The following is a 12,093-nucleotide window of genomic DNA, read 5'->3' on the forward strand; positions in this document are numbered from 1 at the left end:
AATCAGCTGGGATAGGATCCAGCTCACCTGCAACCCTGGAGAACAGGATAAGCGGCTACAGGATGGATGGATAGAGTGCCGAAGATTTCTGCACAGTGCTGTATTAGTCAGTGGTCTAAAATTAAAGCATGCAATATTCTATATAAAAGGCACTTTTTTTTTTGCAAACATATTGACTAGGCGGCACGGTGGTGTAGTGGTTAGCGCTGTCGCCTCACAGCAAGAAGGTCCTGGGTTCGAGCCCTGGGGCCGGCAAGGGCCTTTCTGTGTGGAGTTTGCATGTTCTCCCCGTGTCCGCGTGGGTTTCCTCCGGGTGCTCCGGTTTCCCCCACAGTCCAAAGACATGCAGGTTAGGTTAACTGGTGACTCTAAATTGACCGTAGGTGTGAATGTGAGTGTGAATGGTTGTCTGTGTCTATGTGTCAGCCCTGTGATGACCTGGCGACTTGTCCAGGGTGTACCCTGCCTTTCGCCTGTAGTCAGCTGGGATAGGCTCCAGCTTGCCTGCGACCCTGTAGAAGGATAAAGCGGCTAGAGAGAATGAGATGAGATGAGACATATTGACTAGTTCATTTTCAAGAGAATAAGAGAATCCATCCATATCAGTTCATTCTGCTCACATATAAGAACCATTAAAAGACTTATTTTGCAAATCACCCATTGACGAGTCCATTCATCTACCAACTCCCTTTCCTGTTAAGGTTTATAGACTTTTGCTGTTCTCTTTCACAGAAACTCAACATAATCTAGTCATTTGATCAGCAACATTTCTAATGTTCCCAGTCTGTGAAGGTATGACTAATGTGAAATTAAAATGTTCTTAAGTTACATTATTGTCATGGATTGTAGCAAACATCTGGAATAAGCAGATTTATTTGCGCATTTTGGTACCATGGTAAAATTTAGCAGAGCAATTTATGTCATGGTGTTCTCTAGGGTTACAAAATCACAACACTGACTTTTGTAATGCTGGCATCACCCAACGATGTAATATGCAAATATGTCCTTCACTAAATCATTATAAGTTATTTTGTGTGTTGTGATCATCCTGACCAATTTTAGATGTTTCAAATGGAAGCTGTCACTGGATCTCATCTTTCAAATGATCCAGCAATCAATTATGGTTAGAATAATGTAGACCACTAATTAGCCATGGCTTCACTAATGTGTGTTTTAATACATTAAGGCATATTGCCAGTGCAATATGTAGCAATACAATTACAATATCCATTTTGTGCAGCCACTAGATGGTATTGCTTCCTTATGTTGGATCAATATCTCTGAACAGAGGCATCAGTCAAAGCCTGTAATGGATTTTTTTGAGCCCAGAAGAACAGAAATAATTACATTCCATCTTAAGATTAGACTTCTACATTCTGTGACAGTGATATCAGAGAATAAGACAATAAATAGGTGCAGCTGATTAAAAGATTAAAAATATGTTCCAAAACAGTTCAAAACACATGCTGTACATTAAAATTACTGTTTTTAAAGAAAGAATCAAAACATGCATTATTCTACAATTAGAATCCCAAATCAGAAAAAAGATGGGACGGTATGGAAAATGCAATAAAAGAAAGCAGTGATTTCTACATTTACTTTGACTTGTATTTCATTGGGTGGCATGGTGGTGTAGTGGTTAGCACTGTCACCTCACAGCAAGAAGGTCCTGGGTTCAAGCCCAGTGGCCAACGAGGGCCTTTCTGTATGGAGTTTGCATGTTCTCCCCGTGTCTGCGTAAGTTTCCTTTGGGTGCTCTGGTTTCCCCCAAAGATATGTAGGTTAGGCTAATTGGTGGCTCTAAATTGACCATAGGTGTAAATGTGAGTGCGAATGGTTGGTTGTCTCTATGTGTCAGCCCTGCAATAACCTGGCAACTTGTCCAGGGTGTACCCTGCCTCTCACCCTTAGTCAGCTGGGATAGGCTCCAGCTTGCCCGCGACCCTGCACAGGATAAGCGGCTACAGTTAATGGATGGATACATTTCATTGCAGACAGAATGAACCCAAGATATTTCATGTTTTGTCTGGTTAACTTCATTTCATTTGTTAATATATATATCCATTCCTGCATTTCAGGCAACACATTCCAAAAAAAGTTAGGATGGGGGCAATTTAGGGCTATTAATGAGGTTAAACAATTAAATAATGATGTGGTTTGTAACAGTCAATGTTAACAGGTGATTGTAATCATGATTTGGTACAAAATTCATATCCAGGAAAGGCCTAATCTTTGAGGAGCAAAGATGAGCTGAGGATCTCCAGTTTGTTAACAAATGCATGAGTAAATTATTGAAATGTTTGAAAACAACGTTTTTCAAAGAAAGATAGAAAGGGATTTGGAGATTTCACACTCTATGGTGTATATCATTAAACAATTCAAGGAATCTGGAGGAATTTCAGTGTGTAAAGGGTAAGGGCACAAGCCTAAGCTGAACACCTGTGACCTCTGACCTCTCAGACAGCACTGCACGGGATAACTTTGGCAAACCTTTGTCAAGCACTACAATACGGAGTTATATCCACAAATGCCAGTTAAACCTTTACTGTTTGAGAATGCATGGTGAATTCTGAAACGAAAAACATGATAACAATGACCCTGTACTCTTGCACACCTTAAGACCTGTTTGCAGAAAGAATGGGACAAAATAACACCCGCAATGCTTAAATCACTTGGTGTCTTCAGTCCCGAAAGATATTTAGAGTGTTGTGAGAACGAGTGACAAAGTGGTAAATGCTTTACCATCCCAACCTTTTTTGAAATGCATTGCCATAATCAAAATTGAAACATGTTTATTTTGAAAAAACAAAATTCGTGAAGTAAAACATCAAATAAATAATATGCTGTAGTATTGTTTTGAGTGCAATACTGGCCGATATTATTTAAAATCATTGTTTGCAGTTTTAATTTACATTTCAACATACCACCCAATGTTTTCTGATTTGAGGTTGTGTTATTGGCAAGTATGTCCGGACACACAAATGTATTTTAACGATTTTTAACAAAAAAAAAAAAATCAGTATAGAAAACAATTTTAGAAATGAAGCATATAAAATCCTCTCTCGGTTGAACAAAACTCAGTATTAAAACAAAGACTCTTCTTTCATGTCATTTAATCATGACGAAGAAAGAGTGCAACAAGACAGAGGTGAAAGAGAGGAAGTGGGGAGGGGGGAAAAGACAGAGGAGACGTCATAAAATCATGTTTAAAAACCAGCACCGTTATGTTGTAACCTTGCTATTTGTAAAGAGGGTGATGCTATTCACCAAGGACACTTCTGTGTTTTTGTGCTGTGCTGTTAGAGCTCGTTCTAAGTATACAGTAGTGTAGGCAGCTCTGACATCCAACATACAAAAAGAAGCGTGACTTTCTCAAGGACGTTTTTTTCCAGTGCACTGAAAGAGAGACACGGTGCAGGAAGTGAGAGTTAGCAGCAGTCTCTGGAAGGAATCTTTAAGGACCAGTTCTTCCGGTTCTGCTGACACATGAGTAATGCTTATGGATGCCATGGGATATTTTTGTTTGTTTTTAAAATCAAGTCTCTCTAGCTTGACAACATGCATTATTTTTTGTTCTATATATATATGCGCATCAAAAATAAAAGTTTTATCAGCAGTTCCAGACTGAGAAAATTTGAAAAGAATGACTAGATAAATAAATAAATACATACGTACCTTCACTCTTTTTTTAGGACATACTTATAATACTTACTTCTATTATATTCGTACTTTAAATGGTCATTTGTATACAATGTAAAGGTTGAAATAGAGGCTTCGTTTTTCTTTCATATTGTCGTCAGGAGTACATGTGCGAGAATGGCGTTTCACAAATGAAACAGGTTACCATGTCAAAACCCATACACTGTATTTAGAGATATTTCTATTTACAAGCATTCATTTACAGGAAGAATAGCACTGGCACGTGCACTCTGTCTGCATGTGTGTTTCTCTGTATATGCAGGGTTGCTTGTGAACCCACAACAGGTTGTATCAGTCTAGTTCAAGTTAACGTCTTGTGGCATCACTGAGCTTGCAGCAGGCCTTCCCATTGGATGGGCTGAGAGAAGACCTCTCTTTCCAGCCACATCTCATAGCTGTAGTGGAAGTCCTCAGGCAGCTCGACTCGCTGGCCCAGCACGCTCTGCAGGCAGTTATCCACCGGGACAAACTCACTGTTCTGGTTCGTATCGTACCGCCGTGCGTTGAACTTCTCGATGCTCTCCCGCAAAGCGCATTCCTCCGCCTGAAAGTCCCACGGCCGTGCGTCAATATCTGTCAAGTAAGGAGAGAGGTCTAAAGGTTCTTATAGTCTGACAGTAATATAATGCAGTTGGATTTAGAGTTGCTGCATAATAGACGAATACATTTCTGTTGTTTTTATTTGCAGAGGACACACTGGATTTTCACATCACTAGGGTAACACAAAGATCAGAAGATTATGGACAGTCATTATGTAATGTAATTTTCGACAGAACATAGTGGTAATGCAGGGCGGTACGGTGGTGTAGTGGTTAGCGCTGTCGCCTCACAGCAAGAAGGTCCGGGTTCGAGCCCCGTGGCCGGTGAGGGCCTTTCTGTGTGGAGTTTGCATGTTCTCCCCATGTCCGTGTGGGTTTCCTCCGGGTGCTCCGGTTTCCCCCACAGTCCAAAGACATGCAGGTTAGGTTAACTAGTGACTAAATTGACCGTAGGTGTGAATGTGAGTGTGAATGGTTGTCTGTGTCTATGTGTCAGCCCTGTGATGACCTGGTGACTTGTCCAGGGTGTACCCCGCCTTTCGCCTGTAGTCAGCTGGGATAGGCTCCAGCTTGCCTGCGACCCTGTAGGACAGGATAAAGCGGCTACAGATAATGAGATGAGATGAGATATAAGATAGTGGTAATGCTGTCTAGCTAGCTGGGACTTACCAGAGTTAATATCACGAGTCAAAAGGCTGGTACCGCATAATTTGCAGGTCCACAAATTTATTTAACACAGTATCAAAATGAACAAGAGCTGACAACAAGAACTACCTCAAAGCTCCGAATGTAAAGATGATGACATTTGCTGGTCGAAGTTTTAGTTACTCATCGCCAACACTGTGGAATGAACTACCAGATGCTCTTCATTTTGAAACTGACAGAGTTATTTAAAGAAACACTTAAGGCACATTTATTTAGTAAGAATAGTTAGAATTACTTGTTGGCAACAACGTTATTGGATGCATCTTTTTGGAAGTTGTAAGTCAAATGGTTTTATAATTTATAAGATGTAGCCTTTTCCCCCTGCAAATATCATTGGCAACAACAATATTTGTGTCTGTTCTGAAAGATTTTTGTCTATGTTTTTGGAATTTTGTATAATTTATAGCCTTATTTTTTTTTCCAAGAACACTTTTATACAGTACATCATTGGATCTTTTATAGTATTTTGTCAAGCACTTTAGAGTACTACATATAAATGCGCTTTATAAATGAAATAAAATAAAAAACTATTTGGCTATTTACTTGATTCTCAAATTCCTCTAGACCTTATTAGCAATGATTTATCAGACTCAGTACCACCTAAACTACTTTTAGAATGATCATTAGTGTGGAGCCTTTACTCAATATAATACATTTGTCATTTGGCTTGGGCTAGCTGTCCTTAAACCACTACTTGAGAAACCACATCCTAACCACTCCAATCTTTCCGATTATAAACCCAATCCCAAAAACGGTGGGATCCTGTGTAAAATGGACATAAAAACGGAATGTGATGATTTGCAAATCATGGAAACCCTATAGGTCATTGAAAATAATACAATGACAACATATCAAATGTTGAAACTGAAGTGTTATTGGTTTTTTGAATAACTATATGCTCATTTTGAATTTAATGAATTTTTCAGAACATCTGTCTGAGAACGCTATGGCTCGTACCATTCCCATAAGCCCAGTCATCATTAAGTCGATGCCGGACCTTCTGGTAGATTGCCGACATGGTCTTCATGTTACTCTTCCTCCACTGGCGGCCCAGGTACTTGGTCTGAATCTTGAGAAGCTTGAGAACATAAAGCTGCATCATGGCTTGCTTGACCTTCAGTGCCCTCTTCAGGATTGGAGCAGACTTAAACACCACCAGCATCTGGAGAGGAGAGCAAAGTGAGCTTCCAACAACATCAAAATATATTCTACATCACCAAACTCCACAATGCCAACAAGTAGTGTTTTTACTGTTGTATCCAGAGAGGTCCACAAGCACCGGCTTGTTTTCTCTGCCTACACAGATTATCTGCGCTCCCAGAAAAAAAACAACAAAAAAAACCCAACCAAACAAACAAACAAAAAAAATCCTTGCTTTTCAATGTTCAAGTGATTTATATCGTCTCTGCTGCCCATAATTTGCTGCAAATCCAATTATTTCATCATGAAACTGTCTTTGATTCGGGTCTAACATGACTGGAAGCGACACCATATTTGTTGATCAATTCTTGCATTTTGATTGGTTGAGCTGAACCACATGACCACGCCGTAGCGCATGTACGGTAATTATGTTACACCATGTAGTTATGTTACAGAGCCAGGCAGCGTACTACAGAGAGTAACTGAGAAAGCCAAGCACACGTACATCTGGAGGGAAATTTCAGACATATTTTGCAAGTATTTTACAGGGAACTGGTTAGTAATTTATTAGCTGAGAATGTACCAGAAGACATGTAAATTTCAAATTTTTCTGGGGGGCATGCCCCCAGACCCCCCTAGCATTAGCTGCCAGTTACTTCAGATTTTCTGGAGAACCCTGTGCATCACAACTAACGCAATATACGAAAGCCTTCAGAATTATCTGACAAGTTGAACTGGGTGGTTTAAAGCAGCTTTATGAGAGCCTCATGCACAGAGAGCCTTAATGCAATGTTCCATCGCTCACCATGGTTCTGGAGTGTTTCCATTTGGTAAGTTTGTTGAGGATCCGCAGAAGGTTGATGCACGAGAATAGATTCCGCCAGCAGAACTGATTATTGTCTCCAGCTTCCTGTTAATGCACACACACACACACACACCTGATTATACTGCATTAAACATCTTTACAAATGAAGAGCACTGAGAAAAAGAGTCTATGGAATTGTGGAATTACCAAGCTTTCAGCAGTGAGTTCAGGCATCTCATGGACCACACAGTGAGGGAAATCCAGCACACAGATACTGCAGTGAGAACACTCGGTGTAACACACACACACACTGACTGAATATGTATTAAAACACACACACATACGATAAGCAAATGTGTGATCACAGAGAAACGGAGGCCTAAATGTGGCCTACCTGTTTTTAGCACTGATGTAAGACATGATGTTTTGGTTGAAGAACTTGAGGATGAGAGGGATGCAGTTGGCAAATACCAGATGTTGGGACACGTACTCAAACTGGGCAGGACAATTAAAACACAGTCATTAGCTCACCTAATAAACCTGAGATTTATCAAACATTATCCAAAACATTCAGATCAAGCCTGTGCTTCTGAAATGTCATTAATCATGTAATTTACAGGTCTGTGTCTTTCCAGCATTTGTAATTTTAACAGGAAAGTACATCACACTATTATTAATCTGGTTGGAAAACATGGAAAGCGCTACAGCGTGCTGCATTTCACAAGACCTGCGGTTGTTCGGTCATGTAGTACTTGAATTTACTCAACTATGATTTGAAACTAAACATGATTTTTTTTTCGGTAATCAAATATACTCCCTGAGCACTTTATTAGGAACACCCGTACACCTGCACATTCATGCAGTTATCTAATCAGCCAATTGTGAGGCAGGATCAACCATCAGAATGTGAAAATGTGATCTCGGCGATTTTGACAGTGGCATGATTGTTGGTGCCAGGCAGGCTGGTTTGAATATTTCTATAGCTGCTGAATTCCTAGAGTTTACTCAGGATAGTACAATAAAGAAAAAAACATCCGGTGAGCAACAATTCTGTGGCTGGAAATGCCTGATAAGAGAGGTCAGTGAAGAATGACCAGACTAGCTTGTATGGACAAAAACACTACAGCACTGATTCTCAGTCTTTCTCCTGGGGCCCTCCTGCTCCACATGTTTTCCAACTTTCCCTGCTTTATCTACCTGCCTGAACTCCGCAGCACTTTTGATTAGCTGAGCACATCCAAGTTAACCAAGAGCATTCCCCTTACAAAAAAAAAAGTGTACGTCTAGTATATTTCTTTTAAACTAAAAATGAGAGTATGCTTTCAGTTTACTTTGTATTTACTTAAAGATATACTTAAGTTATACATAAATATACTTGGCTTACAGTGTCATGCAAAAGTTTGGGCACCCTTACTGAAAATGTCCGTTACTGTGAATAGTTAAAGTGCCATTCCACCATTGGATGTATTCTTTGGCATAAAATACAATATATTTTATGACAACATGACTAGACAGAGAAATCTTTTAGCTTCAAAATGATATATCAAACATAATTTGACAACGACAAGTATATTAATTTTGCAACCAAAGTCACCTACCCTTTTAATTTCCGCACGGTAGTGAAACGTGATGTCATCGGCAGGTTCCCCTTCTTGTGTACCACGTCACGTGTGACGTGGCACAGATTATCAGCAATGGCGGATAGAACGCGATTTCCACTTGTCGATTGCTGTGCCGATATTCACCATCGACCGTCTCCTTTGGGCATCATTTGCTATTTTCCTTCGCTTCTTTTCCGAAGCTGACAATCGCGTTCTATCCGCCATTGCTGATAATCTGTGCCACGTCACACGCAACGTGGTACACAAGAAGGGGAACCTGCCGATGACATCACGTTTCACTACCGCGCAGAAATTAAAAGGGTAGGTGACTTTGGTCGCAAAATTAATATACTTGTCGTTGTCAAAAAATTATGTTTGATATATCATTTTGAAGCTAAAAGATTTCTCTGTCTAGTCATGTTGTCATAAAATGTATTGTATTTTATGCCAAAAAAATACATCCAATGGTGAAATGGCACTTTAAGTGAGCAGAAGATGAACTGATCACCAAAAGGCATAAAGGTAAAGACGATACATTTCTTTTCAGTGTTTTCTGCAAGATTTGTGTATTATTTTTGTTTTGTACAACTGGAGAGTGAAAAAAGAAAAGGAACACCATGCGAAAGTTTGGGCACCCCAATACATTTGAGTTCTCAGGTAACTTTTACCAAGGTTCCAGACCTTAATTAGCTTATCGAGCTGTGGCTTGTTCAAATTCTTCGTTAGGAAAGGTCTGATGATGCAGATTTCAAAGCTGTATAAATTCTCTGACTCCTCAAACTTGTCCCTAAAATCAACAGCCATGGGCTCCTCTAAGCAACTCCCTCGCATTCTGAATAATAAAATAATTGATGCTCACAAAGCAGGAGAAGGCTACAAGAACATAGCAAAGTGTTTTCAGGTAGCTGTTTCCTCAGATTGCAATGTTATTAAGAAATGGCAGTTAACCGAAACAGTGGAGATCAAGGTGAGGTCTGGAAGATGAAGAAAACTTTCTGAAAGAACTGCTCATTGGATTGCTAGAAAGGCAAATAAAAACCCCTGTTTGACTGCAAAAGACCTTCAGAAAGATTTAGCAGACCCTGGAGTGGTGGTGCACTGTTCTACTATGCAGCGACACCTGAACAAATATGACCATCATGGGACAGTCATCAGAAGAAAACCTTTCCTGCATCCTAGCCACAAAATTCAGTGTCTGAAGTTTGCAAATGAGCATCTAAATAAGCCTGATGCATTTTGGAAACAAGTCCTGTGGACTGATGAAATCAAAATAGAACTTTTTGGCCACAATGTGCAAAGGTATGTTTGGAGAAAAAAGGGTGCCAAATTCCAGGAAAAGAACACCTCTCCAACTCTGAAGCATGGGTGTGGCTCGATCGTGCTTTGGGGTTGTGTTGCAGCCAGTGGCACAGGGCACATTTCATTGGTCGAGGGAAACATGGATTTGAATAAATACCAGCAAACTCTGGAAGCAAACATCACACCATCTGTAAAAAAGTTGAAGTTAAAAAGAGGATGGGTCCTACAATAAGACGATGATCCAAAACACACCTCAAAATCTGCAATGGAATACCTCAAGAGGCACAAGCTGAAGGTTTTGCCCTGGCCCTCACAGTCCCCTGACCTAAACATCATTGAAAATCTGTGGATAGATCTCAAAAGAGCAGTGCATGCAAGACAGCCCAAGAAACTTGTAGAACTGGAAGCCTTTTGCAAGGACGAATGTGTGAAAATCCCCCAGGTAAGAACTGAAAGATCATTAGCTGGCTACAAAAAGTGTTTACAAGCTGTGATACTTGCCAAAGGGGGTGTTACTAGGTACTAACCATGCAGGGTGCCTAAACTTTTGCTTTGGACCCTTTTCCTTTTTTGCAATTTTGAAAATGTAAAAGATGGAAATTAAAAAAAATTGTTTTTGCTTAAAATATAACGGGAACGCGTCATCTTTAACTTTATGCCTTTTGGAGATCATTTCATCTTCAACTTGCTTAACTGTTCACAGTAACAGCGATTTTGACCAGGGGTGCCCAAACTTTTGCATACCACTGTATACTGAATAGTATATAGAAAAGTCTCAGTATATTAAGCTTACACTTAAACTTTTGATTAAGATATACTTAACAAAAATGTAATAAAGTATTAAAATATTTGTGCCTTATATTTAAGTGTACTTGCCCTGTAGTTGTGCTTCAGCATTGTTGACTCTTAGGTGTGTCTGTGGTTCCATACAGTACAAGGGTTTTTTTTTTTTATTTCTCCTGAGTGGGATAATTAATTTTTTTTTCTTTTTCTTTAGAGCTTGGATGTCAATTTCAGTTGTCATTACCATGTTTTTATACTTTGGGATTTAATACAATGTTGCTTTAAATTTTGATTTTTAAAGAAAATGAATATGTTCTTAATCCTGAGTATCTCTTGTTATTTTGTGAATTCTTACCTTTATAACTTCATTGCAACTTAAGGTTCGAAACACTTAAGTTGTCTACTGGTAGTGTGCATGAGGTAAGGGTTAGGGCTAGAAAACTAATAGTATACTGTATCTAGAAGGGTAATTGCAGTATACTTCAAAACTAAAAAGTAGACTAGATGTATATAACCAGTAACTAATAGTATTTTTCCAGTACACTACAAAGTATACTCAGGGATGTGATTTGGGGCTGATGAAATTATCTGAAAATTTTAGGTGGGGGTCTGGGGGCCGCAGGCCCCCAGCTGGTCCAGGGCAGCGCCCTGGTGGGGGGACAAGGGGGGAAGCCCCCCGAAGCTCCTGGGTTTTGGGGTTTTCTGACTTAAAAATTGTACTAAAATGGCAAGCAAAACACACAAAAAACTTGTCATGATTAACAAATTCAAGCCAATTTAATGGTCAACATGCAACTCTAACACACACGCTCACTCTCTCTCTCACACACTCTCACACACTCACTCTCACACTCACTCACTCACTAACTCACACTCTCTCTCACTCACCCCCCCCCAAAGAACCAGTGCGAGCAGGGCCCGCTAGCCCCACGCCTTGGGACGTAATTCGCCCCGAGGCGAGCCGCGGCGCTCCGCTTAGGTTTCGTTTCTATCCCGGGCTCCAGCCCAACTTTGGACGCTCGTAGCTCAGGCAGGGGAGGTCCCAGTATCCCCAAACTTGACAGCCAGAGACCTCTGCCCTCTCCCCAAAGAATGAAATCGCTGAACAAATGTCTCACAGTCTTATGTCCAACGTCTGTAGCAACCTCTTTCTCCAACCATTCCCAGCGGAACTTGTTTTTCACTATTCTGTCGATTTCTTTAACTCGATTTGCATCTTTACGCTCGATCACGGAGGCTGCCATCTTTCAACTCTTTGTTTGAAGCGAGCTTACGTACAGCTATCTAACAAGCGCGTTCATTGGTTGTTACAGAGCGATGGGCCAATCACGTACCTTGTTTCATCTCAATGACGTAATTGCGTAAATGACGTAATTACGTCAATGAGATGAAACAAGGTACGTGATTGGCCCATCGCTCTGTAACAACCAATGAACGCGCTCGCTTCAAACAAACAGTTGAAAGATGGCAGCCTCCGTGATTGAGGCATAAAGATGCAAATCCAAGGCTGCCATCTTTCAAA

At 40.3% G+C, this 12,093-nt stretch overlaps 1 protein-coding gene across 6 annotated transcripts in view; it reads right to left on the reverse strand.

Annotated features, from left to right (window-relative positions):
• Positions 1 to 1,151: 1,151 nt before the first annotated feature.
• The window catches only part of strip2 (striatin interacting protein 2), a 63,712-nt gene continuing 52,770 nt past the window's right edge, over positions 1,152 to 12,093 (reverse strand). For 4 of the 6 annotated variants that reach the window (XM_060903160.1, XM_060903161.1, XM_060903162.1 and 1 more), the window contains exons 17-21: positions 7,283 to 7,383; positions 7,096 to 7,198; positions 6,889 to 6,993; positions 5,901 to 6,105; positions 1,152 to 4,272 (exon numbers count right to left, since the gene is read on the reverse strand). In XM_060903160.1, the coding sequence (XP_060759143.1) occupies positions 4,022 to 4,272; positions 5,901 to 6,105; positions 6,889 to 6,993; positions 7,096 to 7,198; positions 7,283 to 7,383 (765 nt within the window). In that variant the 3' untranslated portion in view covers positions 1,152 to 4,021. The remainder of the gene's footprint in view (positions 4,273 to 5,900; positions 6,106 to 6,888; positions 6,994 to 7,095; positions 7,199 to 7,282; positions 7,384 to 12,093) is intronic. The other 2 variants (XM_060903163.1, XM_060903158.1) reach the window with 1 other exon arrangement.

This window comes from Neoarius graeffei, chromosome 21 (assembly GCF_027579695.1).
Source record: "Neoarius graeffei isolate fNeoGra1 chromosome 21, fNeoGra1.pri, whole genome shotgun sequence".
Lineage (NCBI taxonomy): Eukaryota > Metazoa > Chordata > Actinopteri > Siluriformes > Ariidae > Neoarius > Neoarius graeffei.